This window comes from Macrotis lagotis, chromosome 5 (assembly GCF_037893015.1).
Source record: "Macrotis lagotis isolate mMagLag1 chromosome 5, bilby.v1.9.chrom.fasta, whole genome shotgun sequence".
Classification (NCBI taxonomy): domain Eukaryota; kingdom Metazoa; phylum Chordata; class Mammalia; order Peramelemorphia; family Peramelidae; genus Macrotis; species Macrotis lagotis.
Window position 1 is genome coordinate 60280631 of NC_133662.1, and position 24772 is coordinate 60305402.

The window sequence follows — 24772 nt, forward strand, 5'->3', positions numbered from 1 at the left end:
TACCCTGTGTCTCCATTTGGAGTTGTCTTGGCAAAGATACTAGAGTGATTTTTCCATTTTCTTCTCCAGCTCATTTTACAGATGAGGAAACTGAGGCAGACAGAGTGATTTGTCCAGAGTCATAGAATTAGTAAGAGTCTGAGATCAGATTTAAACTCAGTTTGGTCCCAGCATCCTATCCACTATGCACCTAGCTGCCAGCCCCTTAAAAATATCAACATTTAAATTAAAGTTTTATCTAACAATTGCATATAGTTTTTATAATTTCTGTTTCCATTACTCTAGCTCTGGCACTTGAAGAAACAGAAGGGGGCTTACATAGGACTGAGAGGACAAGTTGGGGGGGAGTGACTAGGTAGTGCAGTGGATAGAGCACCAGTCCTGGAGTCAGGAGTACCTGAGTTCAAATCCAGCCTCAGACACATAATAATTACCTAGCTGTGTGGCTTTGGGCAAGCCACTTAACCCCATTGCCTTGCAGAGAGAGAGAGAGGACAATTTTGAATTTTTAATCTATACTTATATATTGTCATAACCAAGAAATTCAACACAGTGACCAGCTTCTGATAATGAACCTCTCCAGACTTAATGAGGTTGGGTCCTTAGCAGACAATATGTATCATTGCATTAATGAACAAATGAATGAAAGCGTTTATTTTGTGTTCCACTCTTTACAAACCATGGAACTAAGTACTAGGGGGACAAAGAAAAAGATAGGACGTACTTTCAAGAAATTCACAAGACAGTGATAATGATGTCACGGAGAGGTTTGACTTGCAAGTCAAAAGGCAGATCCCCTGGTCCTACTGACATGAAGAGGCAGCTAGGTGGTAGAGTGGCTAGAAACCTGGAAATCAGGGACCTGTGTTCAAATCTGGTCTCAGACACTTATTAGTGTATTATTCTATGACCCTAGGTAAATCACTGAATCTCTGCCTCAGTTTCTTCATCTGTAAAATGGGATAATAATAGTGCCTACTTCTCAGAGTTGTGAGGATCAAATGACATATCAAATGACAAGGTCTATCTCATAGTAAGTACTGTAGAAACATTAGCTATTTTTAATTAATATTATTTCTATTGATAAAATCATCTTTGTTTCTGATACTAAACCATTTGATAGATCCTGTGGCTAAGAAAATTTCTTTCCAGGTCCTTAATTTTTGTGGCTGCTGATTGGGGGGAGGGGTTCATCAACTGCAGAAATAGTTGCTAGGTCCCCTTTGAAAATACTCAGATCCTTTCCTACTTTATAGAACTTTAAATGCAGGAGAGCTTCTTACATACTCTCTGAGAGTCTCAATTCCCTGCAAAACCAAAATTAGCCAGTTTTTGTGGAGGATAAGCTGATGGATTGGATTTAATAATTAAAAATGAGACAAGTTTGTACAGTTGTACACACTAAGTCTAGAGTCAGAGAACCTGGGTTCAAATTGCCTCTGATATTTATTGCTTTTGTAACTTTGGGCAAGTCAATTGACTACCCTGAGCATCAGGTTCCTCATTTATAAAATGAGAGTCTCCTTGATCTCTTTAAGTTCTTATTGTATGATACATTTTGGTGATTTGAGAAGAGAACAGAAAAAGATAACTTTTTTAAGTAGCCTTGAATACTATATATATTTGGCACTTTTGTCATTCATTCATTTCAGTCATGTCCAATTCTTCATGACCCCAATTGGGGTTTTCTTTGCAAAGATTAGAGTAAGTATCTGAGGCCAGATTTGAACTCAGGAAGATGAGTTTCCCAGTTCCCAACCCCACAATTCTATCCACTGCAACCCTTTTTGTAAGAAATAGTTGCTATTTTTTTTATATTGGCCAGATTGATATTTAATGCTTTATGAATTTTTAGTATAATATAATTATCCCTATAGTTTCTTAATTTCTACATAATTATAATCTATTCCTTCAGTGATGGGGAGGGGGAGGAGTTATGAAGAAAAGTCAAACACAGTCCTTCTTTTCAAGGTCACAGTCTAATGGGGAGGATAACATACAAAAATTATATACAAACAAGCTATCTTCAAGATAAATTGAACAACATCAATAGACAAAAGACACAGTTAGTAAGGGGGATCAGGAAAGGCTTCTTATAGAAGATAGATAGTATTTGAAGGAAGCTAGGGAAACCAGGAAGATGAGGAAGAAGAGTATTCTTGGCATGAGGAAGAGTCAGTGAAAATACACAGAGGAGTCAAGAGATGGTGAATCTTCTTTGAGGAATAGAAGAGTATCAGTGTCAGGATCAAAAGTGGAAATAGGGAGAAATAGGAAGAAGAGGAGGAGGGAAAAAATTGATGAAAGGCTTTCATTCCATAGCCAGGGCTTAAGAGACAAAAATTTTGGCTCATCATATTTCTACTTTTAGTTCTACCTAAATTACTGGATCCTGCACCTTTGATATGTGCTGTAGATTAGGTAGTTTGTTGGGGGGGGGGGGGCAGAAATAAAGTAAACATTCTTGTTGGGTTTTTCTGGAAAGTTCATTATAGATTTTGCTGCTGGGAGACTTATGCAGATTGCCTCTAATCTGTAGCAGAAGTGTCTATTAGAAATAATGCCCAGGTCTCTAAATGAAAATTAAAACGTGCTATGACTATGTGACTATAAAGACATTAAAATATTCAACAAATTAAATATATCCTACAAATTATCATTCAGCCTTTTCTTGAAGGCCTCCAATAAGGAGGAATCTAAGATGAAACATTCCACTACAAAAGTAGTTCTCAAACTTTTTTAGTCTAAGGACTCTTTTACACTCTTAAAAACTGAGGACTCCAAAGCATACACACACACACACACACACACACACACACACACACACACACATATATATATATATATAATATATCATATATTATATATATATATATATATAAATACTTATGTGTATCTATAAATTTATATTTGCCATATTAGAAATTAAAACCAATAAATTTAGGGGTGGCTAGGTGATGCAGTGGATAAAGCACCGGCCCTGGAGTCAGGAGTACCTGGGTTCAAATCTGGTCTCAGACACTTAATAATTACCTAGCTGCGTGGCCTTGGGCAAGCCACTTAACCCCATTTGCCTTGCAAAAATAAAAAATAAAAACCTAAAAAAAATTAAAAAGCCCAATAAATTTAAAATATTCATTTAGACAAAAACACTCATGTTAACATAACATTTCTGTGAAAAATAACTATATTTTCAAAATAAGAAAATTAAATCAGAAGAATATCATTGCTTTTACATATTTTTACACATCTCTTTAATATCTGATTTAATAGAAGACAACTGACTTAATAGAAGACAGACTTAACAGAAAACCCATATCTTGCCTCTTCATTCAATCTGTTAGGAGATTTTTTTTGGGGGGGGGTTAAAGTATATGAAGAAAATTCAGTACTACACAGTTATGTAGTTAGAAAAGAGAAGAGTATTTTAAGAGGTAAATAATATATTAGAATTATTTTTAATAGTTTTTATCTTATTGGATTCCCTGAAATTCTCAACCACTCCTCCTGGGGGGGGGGGGGGCACAGAGAGAATCACTTTGAGAATCACTACACTGTATGGAAACCTACCATATGGCTTACACCTTACGTGCTCCCTAGAAGGGTAGCCAGCCTATATAGCCTAGAAATATCAGTCTCTTTCTTATTACTCTTCTCTTTGAAAACACAGAGAATCATAATCTGTAAGCAGGTCTAAATTAATAAAAAAAAACTAGTTTTATAAATCCATTCTGTTTTCTCAAATGGAGTTAGCTAAATCAGAAGATGACTATCTTGTTTCATTCTTCTTTGATTGCTTATTATTGAGGGAAACAGTAAAGTTCAGTGGAAAGACTATTAAATTTTAAGTCAGAAGACCTGGGTTCAAATCCTCGTTCTACTACTTGCTACCTGTGTAGTATTTGACTTGTCATTTAACCACTCTGGGACTCAATTTCATTATCTGTAAAATGAGAAATAATTCTAAGTACCTTTTAGTTCTAAATCTATGATTTCTAGAACCTACTTCATAGACTACAAAGAGATAATAAATCCCTTTACAAACTTCATAAGACTATAGAAATATCAGCTATTATCTGTTTTCTTTTAGGCCCCTCCTCCACTTCCACCTCCAAGAACATTTCTAATTTTTTCTAACTTTATTCCATTTCTGACTTAGAATGGTTAATCCTTAATTAGAAAATCTGCCTCATATGCTCAATTTCAAATATTCCAAATATTATGAATCCTATATTTAATAGTTTAGTTTTGATAAATCAACATGGCAGCCCATACCACTTGGAAAGCCAGTATTCTATGAAGTAATCAAACTGATGGCCCATTAGATGTTTTAAAACCCATTTTGCATATTTTTCATCATCTTGTCATAAAGAAATAATAAAACCTGCCAACTTCATGGCCTTATATTTGACATAATAATATTGATCACAATGATAAACCATGGGGTTTTTTTCCCCTTAGTATTGGCTAGCTTACAGACAGTAAATTATGTGCAATAAAAATTAAATTAGCTAATGTTTTTGGATGAAATATTATGACTAGGTGATAGCTGACAGCTCAAAATAGAGCAAATGAGGCCCTACTAGCTTTCATGAGCCATATCACTATAGCCTCAAACCATCTCTGCTCTTAATATTACTGTTTAATGACACCAGACTTTGCAGTCTTATCACCCTTGGTCAGGAGAATCACACCCATTAGAAAATTTAACTGGAGTCAACTTTTTTCAACTATTTCGAGATGGTAACTTTACCCACAAATCAACCACATATTGGACAAGTATCTTGAAACCCTCTGAAGTACATCAAATATGGCCAAAATCACTCAGTTCCTAGAAAAGTTATGAAGGAAAAGCCAGATCAGGAAGGAATGTGTATTAGTAGATTGAGTGGTGAACTTGAGAATTAGAAGACCTCAGATGTTTCCTTGCTGTGTGACTCTGAGCACTTCACTTAACTACTCTCAAACTTAGTGTTCTCAACTATAAAATGGGCATAATAATAGCACTTATCTTCAATAGCTGTTGTGAGCATTGAATAAGATTAATGTGGACATAAAACACTTTGAAATATCTTTAAGAACCAAATATATATTAACTGCTATCATCAGCACTACATCAATGTGGAAACAAAACTGTCCTTCCATCAATTTCTTAATTGATTACTTAAATCTTTCTGTAAGAAAAGAATCCATGATAGGAGGAAAAAATAATAGAGAGGGGAAGAAAGAAGAAGGGATAAATAGATACAAATTACAGAGCAACAACTGAACGTATACACAAAAGTTTTCAGTTCTATAGTAAGAAAAGAACATCCCAAATACAGCACTGACACATTAGAAGTTGTTGATGTCACAATTTCTCTGATGTAAAAGTCAGAGAAGCAAAGCATTAATCCAGTAAGGTATTGTATTAAAAACAGATAGACAAGGGGGCGGCTAGGTGGTGAAGTGGATAGAGAACCAGCCCTGGAGTCAGGAGTACCTGAGTTCAAGTCCAACCTCAGACACTTAATAATTACCTAGCTGTGTGGCCTTGGGCAAGCCACATAACCCCATTGCCTTGCAAAAACCTAAAAACAAAAAAAAACAAAAACAAAAACAGATAGACAGGGGCAGCTAGGTGGTGCAGTGAATAGAGCACTGTTCTTGGAGTCAGGAAGTTCTGAATTCAAATCCAGACTCAGACATAAACTAATTACATAAAGAACAACCTTGGGCAAGTCACTTAACCCCATTGCCTAGCAAAAGCCTAAAAAAAAAGTTAGGCTATTGTATCTTTCTTTACTGGTTAACAATTAGCCATATACAGTATACCCATTTTGAATTCTTGGGATAATTTAGTCTATTTTTGAATTACAAGTTTCTGTATTCAAATATGTTCTCTCTATAGATATGTAGATGTAGATGTGGACGTGGACGTGGATTAGATGTGGATGTGGATGTGGATGTGGATGTGGATGTGGATGTGGATGTGGATGTGGATGTGGATGTGGATGTGGATGTGGATGTGGATATAGATCTTGCTCTCTCTTTTTATCTCTTACACACAAATCACACCAGGTCTGTTTCTGTGTGTGTGTGTGTGTGTGTGTGTGTGTGTGTGTGTGTGTGTGTGTGAATGTATACATTTCAAATGGTTAGGGTTTTTTTTATAAGTTTTTGTTTTAGTCTTTTTTTCTCCCAGTCTCTGAATAGAATTTTTTTTTAGGAATTTTGTTTTTTAAAAACATAGGTAGCCATGAAAGGCATCATGGTATAATAAAGGACTCGCCTGGAGTCAGAAAAGTGTTGTCCATGACCTGCCTCTCATAATTCTAGCTTTTTTGACCAGGCTTATCCAACCTTACACCTCCTCTGATCTATAACTGGGGGCCAGGGGAAGGAGGGAGAGGAGCCCTCCCCATACCAAAGAAATTATAAGTCTAGACCAAAAACTGTAATTATATTAGTATATTATAAGATACTGTTGGCCCACCACATAATTAGCTGGGATTGGGGTAGGGGGTACCTAGAGTTAAGTGGCACAGTAAAGCTGGACTAGACCTCTATTTACCTGGACAAGACACAACCTCTTCAATGCTCACTTTCAACTTCTGTGCAATGTGGATAATGATAATAACAACACCTACTTCATAGGAACAAAAACTTTACAGAACTTAGAGTATTATGATAATGATGATGATGATCCTTACAAAAGGAGATAGTTAAAAATATTCTTTGAAGGATTATCTCTAAGTCTAACAATAAAACAAACCTCTGAATATATACTTGAAGAAACTGGATTTATAAAAGGCCACCTCAACCATAGGAATACTTTATAAATGGATACTATCTCTAGGAATTAGAGACCACTAAACTTTTCTAATCACTTGAGAAAAAAAAAAGCAGGATTGCATTTTTACTTTCATTTTAAAAGTAGAACTAGAGATTTCTAAATCCTGTTACCCAAGTTTTGTTTTTTGATGTTTTTTTTCTATAGAATCAAAAGGTCTCTCAGGAATTTTGACTCTATTCGATAGAATATACTGAACTAGAAGGGACAGACACTCAGAATTTTCTATTACTTAGATAGAATGATCTAAAAAAACACTACCTCCTTAAAAAGGAGGACAGGAAAGAGACTGGAAGAGGGAGGGGATTGAATGGAATAAATCTCATTACACTAAGAGGTACAAAAAAACCTATGGTAATAGAGGGGAAGAAGGGAGCAGATGAGAAACACCTGAATCTTCTTCTCATCAGACTTAGCTTAAAGTCAACCTACACATACTCAGTTAACTTATAAAACATCTAACCTTTCAAGTATTAAAAGGGGAAAAGGGGAGGGGGGGACGGAGAAAGGGAAGGGGAATGGGGGGAAAAGGGGAAATAACAAAAGGAAGGGAAGGGAAAAGGGAAAGGGGAAAGAAAGGGGAGGGTGTGATATAGGAGAGCAAACACACTGAAGGGGGAGGTATTCAGAAACAAAATACTGGTAAAAATGGATAAAGGGGGGAGAAAGGAGGGAAAATACAAACAGAGGGAAAATAACACGGAGGGCAATAAAGAATTAGTAATCATAACCTTGAATGTGAATGGGATGAACTCTCCCTTAAAACATAAGCAAATAGCAGAGTGGATTAAAAACCAGAATCCTACAATATGCTGCTTACAAGAAACTCATTTGAAGCAAAGAGATACATATAGAGTAAAAGTAAAAGGTTGGAGCAAAATATATTTTGCTTCAGCTGAAGTAAAAAAAAAGCAGGGGTAGCAATCCTTATCTCAGACAAAGCAAGCAGCAAAAATAGATAGTGTTAAAAGAGATAAGGAAAGAAACTTTATCCTCCTAAAAGGTACCATAGACAATAAAGTCATTTAAATATTGAATATATATGCACCCAGTGGGACAGCACCCAAATTCTTAGAGGAGAAGCTGAAAGAACTACAGGAAGACATAGACAGCAAATCTCTACTAGTGGGAGACCTCAACCTCCCACTATCAGATCTGGATAAATCAAATCATAAAATAAACAAGAAAGAAGTTAAGGAGGTAAATAGATTGTTAGAAAAATTAGATATGGTAGACTTATGGAGGAAACTGAATGGGGATAGAAAGGAATATACCTTTTTCTCTGCAGTACATGGAACTTATACAAAAATTGACCATGTACTAGGACATAAAAACCTAATGATCAACTGCAGAAAGGCAGAAATAGTTAATACATCTTTCTCAGATCACAATGCAATGAAAGTCATATGCAATACTGGGCCAAGGAGATATAGACCCAGAACAAATTGGAAACTGAATAACCTCATTTTAAAAAATGAGTGGATCAAAAAACAAATTATAGAAAGAATTAACTATTTTATCCTAGATAATGATAATGAAACAACATACCAAAACCTATGGGATTCATTCAAAGAGACTCTCAGGGGATATATTATAGCTCTAAATGCTTACATGAATAAATTGGAGAAAGAGGAAATCAATGAACTAAACATGCAACTAAAAAGAATAGAGAAAGAACAAATCAAAAATCCCCAATTAAATACTAATTAGAAATTCTAAAACTTAAAGGAGAAATTAATCAAATCAAAAGCAAAAAAACTATTGAATTAATAAAAACCAAAAGTTGGTATTATGAAAAAACCAATAAAATTAATAAACCTCTGGTCAATTTGATTAAAAAAAAAAGAAAGAAGAAAGCCAAATTGCTAGTATCATAAATGAAAAAGGTGAACTCACCACCAATGAGGAGGAAATTAAAGTAATAATTCGAAATTATTTTGCCTAACTCTACACCAATAAATTTGATAATCTAAGTGAAACAGATGAATATTTACAAAAATATAAGTTGCCCAGGTTAAATGAAGAAGAGATTAAATACCTAAACAACCCTATCTCAGAAAAAAGAAATTCAACAAGCTATTATTGAACTCCCTAAAAAAAATCTCTAGGGCCTGATGGATTCATACTTGAATTCTACCAAACGTCTCAGGAACAATTGGTTCCAATTCTATATAAACTCTTTGGAAAAATAGGGAAAGATAGAACTCTGCCTAACTCTTTCTATGAAACCAATATGGTGCTGTTACCTAAACCAGGAAGAGTTAAAACAGAGAAAGAAAATTATAGAATTCAAAAGGTGTCAGACCTGAGATATTTAATAAAATTAGGTTCCATGGAATATTGGATAGAACACTGAACTTGGAGTCAAAAGAACTGAGTTCTTGACATTTAAAGCAGCTGTCACCTTGGTCAAGTTATTTAATTTTTTTGAGCCTCAGATCTCTCATTTATGAAATGGAGTCAATAATAATCAAATTGTTATTCTTGTTTGCAGGGTTGATGTTCCCTTTTTTCGGAGATTCCATTGCTAGGCATATATACCAGGGAAGTCAATAATTAAAAAAAAAAGATCTAATATAATACTAAAATATTTACTGTGATACTTTTTGGTGGCAAAGAACTAGTAACAATGTGAACCCATAGTAAATAGCTAAACAAGTTATGGTCAATTAATGTAATGGAGTATTACAATACCATAAAAAATAATGAATATGATCAAGATAGAGAAACATAAGAAGACTTATGTGAGGTGACAAAAAGTGAAGTAAGACTTTGAGCAGCTCTGATTCACTTAAATAGAACCCGAGCAAGTCAAGATATCACCCTTCTCTTGTTATTGATCCTCTCTGAGAACAAAGGACAAACAAGAAGCAGAATCAGGAAAATGAAATACACAGTGATTATTATTTTTTAGCTATTTTCAGTTATGTTCAACTCTTTGTGACCCCACTCAAAGTTTTCTTGGCAGAGATACTGAAGTGCTTTGCCATTTCGTTCTCTAACTCATTTTACAAATAAAGAAACTGAGTCACACAGCTAGTAAGGGCCTGATATCAGATTGAACTCAGGAAGATCCAGGTCCTTTGGTCTATCCATCACATCAACTACCTGCTCTACATAATGACTAACACAATAAATGGACAGAACAACACCAAAAAAATAAAACAATGGTATGAATTATGAATAACAGCCAAGACTGGCCCCAAAGAAGAAACAGAAGAAAACTTCATTCCCTCCTTCCTGTTTCCAGTTTCTCCAATTTCCTCCTCATATATAATGTCAAACTATTTCTGCAGTGTTAGTTATATTGAACTGTGTTGTCTTTTTAATTAGTTTTTTCTTTGTTATATAAAGAATTTCTCTCTGGAAAAAAACTGGATGAGGGTTACAGCAGGAAATGTAGGTGTTGAAAAACAAAAGATATGAATAAAAATTTATTTTTTAGAAGCAATACTGTGAATAAAATTTAAAATAATTTGTTGGATTATTGCTTTTTATGATATCTAGACAATTTGGGGAAGACTGCAGCACATTGGGGACCTCTTGTGGCAAACTTATAGAAGGTCATAGATGGAAATCTTTTAGTCTCTAGTGTTGGAGGGAATCTCCAAACTAATGGGATCACAGAAGTATTGCAGTTATATCCACCTTCAGTGACTTTTTACCAAATGGATTTAAAGTCATTGGAATTGTATTTCTACCTCAACCTAAAGGATTCAAAGTCATCAGAAATGTATTTCTTCTGCCTTAACCAAAAGGACTCAGAGTCATTGGAAATTATTTCTTTTGCAGAATTATGAAGTTTCATGTTGCAAAAAGGAAATTTAAAGAGACATTACGTCCCTATGACGTGAAAGATGTCATTGAACAGTACTCTGCTGGACATCTGGATATGCTTTGTAGAATCAAGAGTCTTCAAACACGGTAAGTAATGGGCACTTGTGATAGCTGAAATGCACACATGTCCTTGCCCTGGGAACTGTTTCTCAGGTCAAAACATTGGCCACACCAGCCATCCTTTTGAAAACCTTACTAACCCAGTAAGTCCTACCAGAACTTTTATGCTAACAACATAACCAAACACCAATAAGGTAACAAGTATCTTGAAGTGATATAGTAATTCATTTAGCAAGCACTGATTAAACACCTACCAATGGAAGTCTATTGCTTGCTTCAGATCAGAGAATAAAAAGATGGAATGAAAAATAGTCCCTGATCTGAAGCAAGCAATAAGGCTTTCATTCATATAAAGCTCCTACACATCTAAAAAAAAAAAGAAGATATTATCAAATTAATCTTGTTGAACATTTAATATGAGATCACCCTTATGGAATCTACAGTTACCTTTTTGTTCAAAAACAATTTTTTTCTTACAGAAATGCCTTTTCTCATGGTATTCGTCCATGTCTTACATTCCCCCCAACTATACAAATCCTAACTATCCTGCAATAGGTAGAATCTTGAGTCTATAGTCAAAAAGACTTGAGTTTAAATGTGACCTCGAATACTTACTAGTTGTGTGATCCTGGGCAAGGCACTTTAACTCTGTCAGTCATGTCTGACTCTGGGACTCTATTTGAGGTTTTCCTGGCAAAGATTCTGGAGTTATTCTTTCTCCTGCTCATTTTACAGATGAGGGAACTGAAGCAAACAGGGTTAAGTGACTTGCCCAGGGTCACATGATTAGTAAGTATCTGAGGCTGGATTTGAACTCATGAAGATGAATCTTCTTGCCTCCAGACTTGATACTCTATCTACTGCCCACTCTATCTACTGAGTTAAGAGACAAATTTAGAATCATAATTTAAAGCCGGTAAGGTCTGAGTGGTCATTGAATCCAACTCTTCCATTTCACAGATGAAAAAATCTAGGTCAAAAGAAATGTGATTCAAACATCACAAAGCTAATAAGTGGCCAAGATATAATGTGAATCCAGGGTTTCCTTATTTCCAGTCCAGCATTATAACCAAGTTGGTTCTGAATTCTGTCCTTGGTCAGGTCATATCTAAAACACTTATCTCTGGGCCCCACACTTCAGGAAAGGCTTAGACACTCTGAAGATCATTCAGAAGAAGATGAACAGAATATTGTCAAAATTTGAGACTGTGCCTTAGGAGGACCAATCAAAGGGAAGACACAGCTGCATTTTGAATTTCAAAGGTTATATGGAAGGATTAGATTTATTCTACTTGGTCCCAAAGAGGAGTAGGAACAATGACTAGAAGTCAAAAAAAAAAAAAAAGACAAAATTAGGGTTGATGGGAAGAAAGATTTCATAATGATTATAAGTGTAAAAGTGGAATGAGCCTCAACAGCTAGTGGATTATTTCCTTTTTTGGAGATCTTCAAGCAGAAGTTGAATGACCAATGAGGGATATGGTTGGTTGTAGATTCTTGATCATAGATGGATTAGACTAGGTGACCCTGGAAATTTGTCCAACTCTTAGAAAGAGAAAGAAAAAAGAAAGAAAGGAAAGGAAAGAAAAAGAAAAAGAAAAAGAAAGAAAGAAGGGAAAAAAGGAGGGAAGGAAGGTAGGGAGGGGAAAAAGTGTTTATATGAGTAAAATCATAGATCTCTTAGAATAAGTACCAACAAGAACAAGGTCAACTTTTTTTTTATTGTTTTCAACATCTGATTAAATGACTGTATTTCCCTTTTCTTTTCACGTCATTTCAACAACCAGACTGTGTCAAGGCTTCTTTAGTTAGGAGCCACTCATTTCAATTTTGTTCTCTATCAGTGTTGATCAGATTCTTGGAAAAGGGCAAATCACATCAGATAAGAAGAGCCGAGAGAAAAACACTGCAGAGCTGGAAACAGCAGATGACCTCAGCATGCTAGGCCGTGTGGTCAAGGTTGAAAAACAGGTATGTTTCAGTCAGCCTGGGCAAGCTGTCTGACCTTCCTTTTGTCTTATCTATCTGACTTAATCATAGGAGGTCAGGTATATGTCAGATGATACACATCCAGAAGGAAAGATAAAACCCAGCAGGAATAAAATGGAAAAATATAGTAGATGTGTGTGTGTGTGTGTGTGTGTGTGTGTGTGTGTATATGTATGTATGTATGTATGTATATATACATATATATATAGTATTTTTTCTAGGATATATACAAATAAAAAATATAAAACTTCATTGCAATGAAACCACTACATGTTTCCATTTTTTAAATACTTTCTTCTGTTCAAGTTTCCACTAACTAACTTGTTTCTATTTATATTATATTTTTTTAAATAAAGGAAAATTTATTTTAATTATAAGTGCACAGCTAGTAAAGAAATTCTTAGGGTCTATCTACATATATAAAACACATAGTGTACATATATAAAAACACATAATCCAAGTCTCCTAACCAAAATAATTTAACTTGAAAAATGGATTAATAATAATAATAATAAACACTTTTGAATGATTTAAGGTTTTGAAAATGTCTTCCCCACAGCAACCCATAAGGTAAACACTAGAAATATTATCATCCACATTTTACAAATAAGTAAACTAAAATGAAAATCCATTAAGTGATTTGTTAAATGTCATTTAGCTATTAAATGAAAAATCAATATCTGAAAGTAGGCCTCCAGAGTTTTAAGTCCAACATCCTTTCCACTATATCATGTAATTGTCCTTTAGTTCTCATTATGTACATTGGCACATCTTCATCTTAATTTTGAATTCTAGAAATTTCAACCTTTTAAATTTTATCTCCATTTGTCAAATAACTCTTGGAAGTTCCCCTCATAAAAGAGTCTCTGCCCTTAAGGAGAAATTCTATGGGAGAATTCTCTTTGAATTAAGTTCCTTTTAATTTAATAAATATTGATTTAGAACATACTAAAATGTCCCAAATCAATACAAATATTAACAATAATTTCTAAAACTCTTTCAAGTTTTCAAAGTATCTTGCATACATAATCTCATATTGAGTCACACAACCACATTTTGAGGTAGGTATTACAGGTATTATCAACCATGTTTTTGAGGAAGCATACTACACCAAAGAAACTAAATGACTTGCCCATGGATCACACAGCAAAGAAGTATCAAATGTAAGATTGAAATTTCTATAGCCATACCTATATTCTAAAGAAAAATTCTCCTATAGGATATAAGTTCTTTGAGGTTAGACACTGTTCTGATTTGTTTTTGCTTTTATCCCCATAATCTAGAACAGTACTTACAACACAGTGTTTAATAAATGCTAATTGAACTAATTTTAAAAAAAATGTGATTCAATAGGTTGAGTCCTAAATTGAAAATCAAAGGAACTGGGTTTGAATCCTACCTCTTATAGGCTTACTGTTGGTGTGACATTGTGCAAAACTCAACACTGGAAGGATCAGAATTTTAAAAATGCCTTGAAGGACTTAAGTATGACAACTGGCACAATGCATCTGAACATACTAGAGATAGCAGAATGAAATTTTTAGTGAAGATTTGTATGAGATGATGCAAAATGAAATGAGCAGAACATGGAAAGTAATTTCTACAATAATAAAAAATATTGTAAAGATAAGCAACTTTCAAAGACTTGGGAACTCTAACCAACATAACAACCAACCACAATTCCAAAGGACTCAGAGATTAACCATGCTAAAAACTCACTTACTAGACATGCTATCAACTCCTAGACATGCTATCAACTCCAGATAGAGACCTAATAAATTTAGAATACAGATTGAAGCTTTTTTTTCTTCTTTCTTTCTTTTTTTTTGACATAGTTGTTTCAGAAATGTATTTTGCATGACTCCATATTTTTCTTGCTTTCTCAGTAGATGGAGGAGAGGGAAAGGAGAAAATTTAGAACTAAAAATAATATACAGATTGAAGCATATTTTCTTTTCTTCTTTCTTTTTTTTTTGACATGCTATTCAGAAATGTATTTTGCATGACTACATATTTTTAATGGGCTTTATTTTCCTTGCTTATTCAATAGATTGAAGAAAAAAGAGGGAAAGGAGAAAATTTAGAACTAAAAATAATGTACAATTGAAGAATTTTTTTCTTTCTTTTTTTGACACAGCTATTTCAGAAATATATTGTGCATGACTACATATTTGTAATGTGCTTTATTTTTCTTGCTTTCTCAATAGACGGGAGGAGGAAAAAGGGATAGGAAAAAATCTAGAACTAAAAATAAAATAGAATTTTAAAAATAAAATTATGATATCTACTTGTAATTCTGTTTAACAGTATTATATGGACAGATAGGAGAAATTACAGTAAATTATAGCAAAATTATTTTTTAAAAATCATCTTTTAAAAACTCCTGCACCAATTTATATAATTGATACATCTTAATTTTTAGTTTCCTCATCTATGAAATAAGGGGATTTGCCACAAGTACCTCTCTCATCCTAAGTCTGTGATGGCTATAATGACATGCCATACTCATGTGTACCATTTTTCTACCTTTTAGGTACAGTCTATTGAATCAAAACTGGACTGCCTACTAGACATATATCAACAGGTCCTAAGGAAAGGCTCTGCATCAGCCCTGACTTTGGCTTCATTTCAGATTCCGCCTTTTGAATGTGAACAGACATCTGATTATCAAAGTCCTGTGGACAGCAAAGACCTGCCTAGTTCTTCACAAACTAGTGGCTGCCTCTCCAGGTCAGCCAGTGCCAACATCTCCAGAGGCTTACAGTTTATACTTACACCAAATGAGTTTAGTACTCAGACTTTCTATGCCCTCAGCCCAACTATGCATAGCCAAGCAACACCGGTGCCAATGAGTCAAAGTGACGGACAGGCAATGGTGGTCACCAACAACATTACAAACCAAATACACCAGGTGACCAAGCCAGTGGCCCCAACCACCTTACAGATACCCCCTCTCCCAGCCATCAAACACATCCCCAAACCCGAGCCCCTACAGATCAGCCCTGCTGCCATGCAGGAGAGTATCTCTGATGTCACTGCCTGCCTCATGGCCTCCAAGGAGAGTGTCCCATCCATCCAGTCAAATCCAACCAAGGATCGTTCCCTGAGAAAGAGCTTTGACATGGGAGGAGACACCCTGCTGTCTGTCCACCCTCCAGTGCAGAAAGATTTGGGCAAATCCTTATCTGTACAAAACCTAATCAGATCAACGGAGGAACTGAATGTACAGCTTTCGGGGAGTGACTCGGGGGGCTCCAGAGGCAGCCAAGAGTTTTATCCCAAATGGAGGGAGTCCACTTTATTTATAACTGATGAAGAAGTGGGCCTTGAAGAGACAGAGACTGAGACTTTGGATAGCATTTCTCAGCCTGCCAAGGAAACAGCTTTCCCTTCTGACTCTCTAAGGACTGGAATATCAAGATCATCTCAAAGCATTTGTAAGGCTGGGGAAAGTCCGGATGTGCTCAGCTTGCCTCAAGTCAAACTTAAATAATTTCTTCATTTTCTTTCTAGGCTTAGCACTTCCTTTAGCCATACATATCATTGCATGAACTATTTTGAAAGCCCTTTTTTAAAAGATAAAATAATGAGAATCAGGAAGAATAAGAAAGGCAGTTTAAGAGCCCATTATCTTCTAATTGCATGAAAATGCATGTTTCAGAGATGGCTGAAATTCCAAGGTACACCTACATTAACCCATTCATTTAATAAGGTACCAGAGGTTAAAATCCTAAAGGTTAAAAAAAAAAACTTATACAGCTAATGCTATGGGCTAGATGAAAAAAAAAGAAAAAGAAAAATTTGCGCATTTACAAAAATTAAAATTGTATTTTGAAAGAATGAAAGTAAACATCTTCAAATTTCAGGTACTTTTGCTTCATGGTTAAATACAAATATGTTATTTTCAAAACTGGGCCATTGTGTATGTTTATAACCCCAAAAGACTGTCTCCAGATGCTGGCAAGGTACCAAGAAAAACATATGTGGGAATATTAGAAACAACTACCATAGCAAGAAAAACGTGTCAGCTCATTTCTAGGCAACCATTTATCCCTTAATGGTAGTTGAGAGTGTTGATTTCTATCATTTTGGAATGACCTAGAATTGGAGTAAGTGAGTTTACACATCACTTTCTGGTGTTTTTTGCACCAAGATTATTTTTCTATGAAATGTGCAAATGAAAAGGTTCAGGGTCAGTGGGAAAAGCAAACAAACTGACCCAATTATTGGGGATGTCAGATTTAGAGAGTTCTTCTTTGACAATTGTATCAACTGTGGCCAACTGAATTGGTTGATTCCAGACTTGAGGCTGTAGCAACAACTGGCTTCTGTAACAATCCACTTGACCATGGGATTAACCAGACTGACCAGGAAGATGGTCAGAGTTAACTGGTCAGACTGCTGCATAGTCCAGTTATTTCAGACATGGGAGCATAGCCTCCCACCAAGTCATGCCAATGCTGCTTTTAAACTCTTCTGAGACTAATGTGTTTTAAGCATGGAGTCTCTAGGAAAGGGGATATAGATCCTATTGTTCCTTCTCTGTTTCCTTCCCTCTCAGTTGACAGCAGTAGAAGGAACACACACACACACACACACACACACAATTTAGATGGGCCTGAAGACAAAAATGAAATGAAAGGCGGTAGCAACTAGGAAAGGTGAAAATAATGACTTATACCCCACCCCACCCAAAAAAAAAAAAAAGATCCAAAGGAGGGAGTGAGCAAAACAAACTAATGAAAAATCTATAACAGGAGTACATCAAAAGACAAAATAACAGTGTTATTTGAGAATTATCCAACATTTGTTGTATTCAACATTCAAATCATTCCCCCCCACCCTACTATCTTTTGGGTAGAGGGAACCCAGTCTCCTTATCTCACCCAAGCTAGAAGTACAGTGACCATTAAAGGACCCAATCTCAATACTTAACCTACACAAAAGATTTAACCTACTCTTTTTTCAACCATGGTCACTGATGTGCCCAACTTTAAGCATCCTGGTGGGCCCCCATTGTCAGAGACCCAACAAATTGGTGCCAGACATAGTTGGGTCACCAGATTAGTTTAATTCATTGCAACAATCCACCAGCCTCAGTTTCTCCACTACAAGCATTATAGGTATGCACCACCAGTTTGGATTCAAATCTTTCCCTGTTCATAGAAAAAAAAAAGTAAAATCATCTGGAAGCCTCTTCATTGTTAAATTTCACTAATTGTTTCTCCTCATTGCCCAGGGAGTAATTTGCTCTAATATGAGTATATGCTCGATATAAATGTTTAAATGCAAGCTTGCCTCCAGGTTTTATACACTAAGGAAAGGATTGTATGATTCACAAGAATGCCACCCAGAACGTGAGAATTGGATCCTTTGCTAGGAAAATTCAAGTCAGAAATCTGCCAGTACTAAAAGGGTCTGAGAATCAAAATGCATAATGCAACAGAAACCCAGCAGAGTCAAAAGAAAGTAAAGATGAAAAAGCTTTTTTATCAAAGCAAAAGCAGCCCTTTCTCAGTCTTAAACAATAAGCGCTTTTTGCCCATGGGAAGCCTAGGTAGTAGGCCACCCAAAGTAGCAGGAGGAATCCCAGACCAGTTCTCCCAAGAAATCATAACCCAACTAAATTCAAAGGGCAAGGAAAAGGATACTGGAATCAGTAGCCCATATGCTTCCAAACATAGCTGGGCTAATACAGCCATACATGCACTTAGATTATGCTTTGGCCTCTCCAGATTATTATCAATTCCATGGATCAATGCTTCCCTATAACAGTCATGCCAGTATTGTTGTATATGGCAGTAGAAGAGGGTAGGCCAATGTCCAGAGGATCATAAGTGAATTTTCCTCTAGCCAAGATTTTTCTTTCCCATAAAATTCTTAGATTCCAATATATGGGTTTCATGGACACTTAGCATTTAGACTTTCTTACCTAGTCCCTTCATCTCTTTCCCTCACTTAGTTCAACTTTTTTCAGTTTCAAGAGTTACTCATAGACTTCTTATCCCTATTTCACTTCTAAACCCCAAACAGCCTTAGACTCCAACCAAGCCAGACCTCTGCCCTACCTTAAGCCTCACATATTCCATAACACTTAGTGGGCTCTCAATATTAATGGAGTTATTAAGAAATAAGTAATTAACAAATATTAATGGATAATGAGGGGAAACAAAGGAGACAAAACTTTCAGGTAGCACTGATTTCTGGACAATCTGTCCTACATCAAACCCCCACTGGCAGCAAGAATTCTGAATGTATAGGGACACCTTCCTAGGCCTTGGGTTTGGCATAGTTTGACACATAGATATGTATACCCAAGCCAGGTGTGCCGGCACATCTGGCCTATAATCTGTACATGCCTATGAGTTTAACTCCTAGGGTCAGACCTGGTTAGAATTTAAAATTAATTTAAGAAAAAAGAAAAAAAAATCACCTGTCCCAGCAGTCTTAATCATGGCTAAGCTCTGTAAACTGTATTGTGAAGAACTTGAATTGTTTACTTTGACTATGTGATCACCGCTGCCTCCATCTTTCTTTTTACACAAAAATTATTGAATATTACATGATAGAGTTATTATTTGAAAGTACATGCATCCTGAAGGATTGTATATAATATATTGTTGTCCGTGGAACCTATGGGAAATGGGTGATGGTCCCAGATTTATTCTGGAACAATTTCCAGTTGGGAAATTCCACAGGGTGTCTTGAAGCACAATTAGCCAAGCACTGAGTAGTCATTTGACTTTTTCTAAATTTGAATTTTCCTACTTTCTTCTATATGTCCATATGGGCATGATGACATTTGATCACAAACACCACTTTTGTGTAGTCGACCAAGGTTTTCAAACATTTCAGATCTCTCATGGGAATACCACAACTCTGTCCATCTGACCCAAATGGCAGAGTTCAAATTTGTTCAAAACTTTCATCAAGCTTTTGAGGCTTTGTTTTTGCTTGTGTTTCAAGGTGCCTTCCTCATTTCCTTTTGATTCCCACAGATGTCAGAAAGTTCTAAATCTGCAGATAGTAGGAAGTAAATGGAAAGGAGAAATTTGGACCTAGAGAGTCCAATTCTCTGGCTAGTTAGTGAAGTAGAACTATGACTTTTATGACGAGATTTGGGCAGAGGGCAGCTAAACTAATGAGTTTACCCTTAGGCCTTCCTTTCATTTAACGGAACAAGAAAGGGTCATTCACATTAATTTATCTCACAAAAGTTGGTATTTTCGCCTTAAATAACATGCTTGTGTTCTCTTAAGAGTAACTTAATTTATTTAATATAATTGTGTGCACTTCAATGAGCATTTCTAAAATTCATGTATGACAATGGAATTGTCTTTTTCTCAAGAACAAATAAATCAGGAATATCACAACTGATTCAGGTGACTGTTGAAATCTAGTTGCCTCCTTCACTATCATTTAAAGGTCAATGTTGGTTTGCTTTTTTAATGGAAGCATTTAAAGACATCTCTACAACCAGTTTAACTAGGTTTTTCTGCTAAAATGACTGGATGGTTGGTGAAATTCACTTTGAATCTAACTGCAAATGAACTCTGTTTTTTTGTTTTTGCTTTTGTTTTTGAGACTTGGTCCTTCTATTTCACCCATGGACAACTTTATCCCACCCAATCCCACAAGGACTGGTCAGAGAGCTTTGACTCAATCCCATTTCAGACTTGGATTATTCATTCTTTCTTAGCAATTTAGTGTCCTACCCCTATCCCAAAATTCACTTAATGCTGAATTTAATGTGGACATCAGATTAGCTTAGTTCAGACCTCTTGAGTTCAAAAAATCAATCAAGCTGGTAGATTGTAGACCTGGATTGTAGACCACCATATCTGGTAAATAGACACAGTCTTAAAGAATATTGCCTGGTGGTTGTTTCAGCTGAAAAGATGCATCACAGCGTACTGAAGAGAATCAGCACATGGTCCAAGTCCTTCTGTGTGAACATGGACAATTAACAATCTCTCAGACTATAAATTTAAAAAGAATAGGCATTTTACATTTATAGAGGAATTGCCCACACAGAAAAAAGTCACAGTTCTCCACCAAACCCCAACAAAAACAATCAATTCAATAAGCCTTTGGTGGTCCTAAAAGTATTTTTAAAGCAAACACTTTTTTATTTTGCTAAATTGTATTAGTTTAAAATTAAACAGATTTCATTCACCCATGGTAAGAAGTCTACTTTGAAATTCTTGATAGTAATAGTACTTGATGAGCATATAAACCAACCATTATCATAAATGTCTTCTCATTACCCCTCTAGGCTCCCTTAATTTTTCCCCTCTACCCCCAGTCCCCACCACAGTACTAATAGGTGGCAAAGTGCCTTTGAGATACTTAGTCTGATAGCTAAGCACCACCTGTTTACAGAATTGAAGAATTTAATGGGAGGAACATGGTTTAGGACAAAATACCTATGATATAAAACCTGGATTCATTCACATCCTGGTTTATTAGCACATGGGTTTTAATGTCTGAGTATCCTTGGATGAGTTGCCTTACCTTGCCCAGACTTAGGTTTTCCTCTAAATTAAGGGTTTGAATGATATTACCTAGGAACTCATCTCTAAATCTATGATCCAATGGCATCTGTATGTATTTGTACATTATTCTTTCCCCCACTTAATAATAATGTTTGTCCTTCATTCTCAAAGAAGATCATGGGCAGTGATACCATGACAAGAATGCAAATTGGATTTGGGTGAGGGGGTACTGTGCTAAGTCACCAGCCTCACTTTCTCCTTCATTTGGGTCCAGTAACATTTTCTTCATTGCTATTATAAATGTAGTGATTATTTCAGATTGAACACAGTTCTGCCATAAGATAAAATACAGGAACTGAAAATTCAGATTTACCATGAGTTTTATCAAATTTATCATCATCATCATATCCTCTTAAAGTCATATTAATTATTATTTTGCACTCAAGAAGTACTCTCCTCTCATGGATGTATAATATGCATTAATTAGCATCAGTTTCCTTAGAACTCTTAAGACACAATAATTAGTCTTGTTACGTTTCTTTTGTGTTGTACCTAGAAGCAATTCTAAAAGTTGCAAAAAGGGAGCAAGATGATCCTGCATTAGTAGAAGGAATTTGCTTATTTAGGAGTTCTTTCCCACAATAATTCTCCTAGTTTAGTCTAAGAACCACTAGGAGACCCCGAGATGCCTTCCAAGTAGTGTAAGAGATCAAACCTTGTTAATAATTTTGCTAAAAATCATTAAGGAATTTTAATTTCTAATATAGTTACAATCAATAGATATTATGCCCCATAAGCAAAAGCTCTTTGATAGATCCTCAATAATTTTGAGAGTAATTTAGAGTATAAAGGAGTTGTGAGACCAAAAAATTTGAGACCTGCTCCACTGACAAAGAAATCACAGATCCATTCTTTATTCTTCTCTCTATTTTACAAATGGTGGAGAGAAGGTAAAGGGGAGAAAAGAAAAAAGAGAAAAAAAGGGAGAGGAGAAAAAAGAGGGAATGGGGGGAGAGGGAGAGAGGGAGAGAGAGAGAGAGAGAGAGAGAGAGAGAAGGAGGGAGATAGCAAGATTTGATCCTTTACAAAATCCTAGAGGAAGCATGACAGAGTCATAAGTTAGCAAGTTTACATACTAATTGATCTCCTTACTCTAAGTCTAATCTCTGGGTTAGGTCTTGCCATCTCTTATCTGAGTGGCAATCTATAACTAACAGAAAATATTTAGGACCTAAGTTTTAGAACACAGAAGGGGGGCTGCTGAAGGGTATTTTTATTTTGATAGGACATATATTGAAGGAGATAATCTAGCTACTTCCTTAAAGGCCACAAATACAAACTAAATTTTGAGTTACTGAGAACATTGCACAGCTTTTAAAAGAATGCAAAATGAAAGAAATAAACAAGAACAACTTGGAGAAAAAGAAATATTCTGAGGTAGACAATATCCAAGAGTACAGGACTTGGAGTCAGGAAGTTTTGGGGTTCTATCATTTCAGTCATGTCTGACTCTTTGTGACTCCAATTGGGGTTTTCTTGGCAAAGATAAGGGAATAGTTTATGATTTCTTCTCCAGCTCATTTTACAAATAAGGAAACAGACAAACAGGGTTAAGTGACTGGCCCAGGGTCACACAGCTAGTGTCTGAGGTTGGATTTGAAATCAGGTCTTCTTGACTCCAGGTTTGGCAATGCTATTGGTGCCACCTAGTGGCCTAGAGTAAGTTCAAATCCAATTTGGACCCTGAAATTCATCTTCCTCAACTTTAAAATAAAGATGCTGTTTTTATAACAAGGTTGTGGGGGGAGAAAAGTGATATCATGGGAGAGAAAGAAAATTGATTTTTATCAAAATTTAATTTTTTTAGTAAAATAAAGCTATTCGATGAGGAGACCTATAAGGTTCCTATGATTCTAAAAAACTTTAAAACTTGACTATTCTTAAAACAAAACAATAATAGACTGTAGTAAATATAAAGCACCTGAAGCATACTTAAAGATAGTTTTGTGTCATTTTATTAAATATGAAAAGTACTAACTCTATTGAGTAAAAATTATGCAAATTCCTGCCAAAGCAATGCAAAGATGGCATTTAATAAATTATTCCATTCTTGTAATGCCCTCCCTCCCCCCCAAAAGTGCATAGATCTTTTCTATTAAAAATAATTGTGGAGAAGTCTTAAGATATTGGACTTCTTTCATCCCTTCATCAGGTAGGCCCCAAAATCTTCTTGGGTCCATTGTCTCTATATAATCTCAATGTGCCTTGAACTACCAAGGCAGTTTGGGGAGTGGTATTTTTAGATAGTTTTAACTGAGAGTTATGTTGCAGCACAGAAACAGTAAAGAGGATATAATGATCAAATAGCATCTTATCAACCCCAACAGACAGTAGCTGCCAGTGCCAATATTTGTATAGTACCTTCTATGGGGTGAGGCATTGTGCTAAGCACTTTATAATTATTTTCTCATTTGCTCTTCATCACAACCCTGGAAGGTAGGCATTTATTATTATTATTTTTATTTTTATCCCCACTTTACAGATTAGGAAACTGAAGCAAACAGATTCTGTGACTTTCTAGGATCATACAACTATTAAGTATCTAAGGCCATATTTGATTTCAGAAGGTGAAATGATTTGTCTACAATTATGAAGCCAAGACATCTCAGAAATAAGATTTGAACTCAGGGTCTGGCCTCCAAACCCAGGGCTATTATTTTCTGGTTCTGCTGACTATCCTTGGTAGAACTGGTTGCATTATTCAGCTCTTTCATATTCCTACTCCTGTGGAAAGGAAGTCAGTAAAACTTTCAACGGCTCTGTGACTCTTCCTGTTGACCCAGGTGAAAAACTTATTCTGACTTGGGTGCAAGGTCAGTAAAATCTTGGATGAGGGACAAATTACTCTGGGAATTTAAAATAACAGACTATTGATAGAAATGTCTAATAAACTAGTTTTGTTCATGAATTCACAAAGAAGAGCTAGTTTTCTTTCCCTTAGAGAATTAAATATGAGAAATTAGATACATAGTATAATACAAGTCTAATTTGACAGAGTAATATTTAAGCCATTCTAAGAATGAAACCTTAATTTTTCCTCAAAAACAACTTTAAAAAAATCTCAAGTTTTTCCTGATCAAATTAAGAAAAGTCACTTGTGATTTTACAGAGAATTCAAGCTCTACCTGGTGGATATGTATCAAAAAAGTGTTATGTTGAGAAGCAAGGGGGAAGGATGTGTACCTGATTCCTCAAATTAAAGGACAATTTCAACTGAATCACTGATGTCAGAGGATTCATGGAAGAAATGGCATTTGAAATAAGGGATTTGAACAGATAAAGATGTCAAGGAGGGAGAAGAGGCAGGAAAGAGACATTCTAAGCCTAGGGAATAGTAAGAGAATGAAACAGGAAGATTAGGTAGCTATTTATTAAAATAGTAAAAATGAAAACCTAAGCAAACTCAGGGTCCTCCTGACTCTTGTTGGAAACCATAGAGTCTGTCAATCCTCTCATTAGGAAGCTGAAGCCCTGAAATATTAAGTGACCTGCCTAAGTG

At 35.5% G+C, this 24772-nt stretch overlaps 1 protein-coding gene across 1 annotated transcript in view; it reads left to right on the plus strand.

The window, feature by feature from the left end:
• Positions 1-20339, plus strand: part of KCNQ5 (potassium voltage-gated channel subfamily Q member 5) — a 664755-nt gene extending 644416 nt beyond the window's left edge. Inside the window, exons 12-14 of the mRNA XM_074237322.1 lie at positions 10625-10756; positions 12574-12700; positions 15252-20339. Of these exons, the coding sequence (XP_074093423.1) occupies positions 10625-10756; positions 12574-12700; positions 15252-16211 (1219 nt within the window). The 3' untranslated portion in view covers positions 16212-20339. The remainder of the gene's footprint in view (positions 1-10624; positions 10757-12573; positions 12701-15251) is intronic.
• The last annotated feature ends 4433 nt before the right edge of the window (positions 20340-24772 follow it).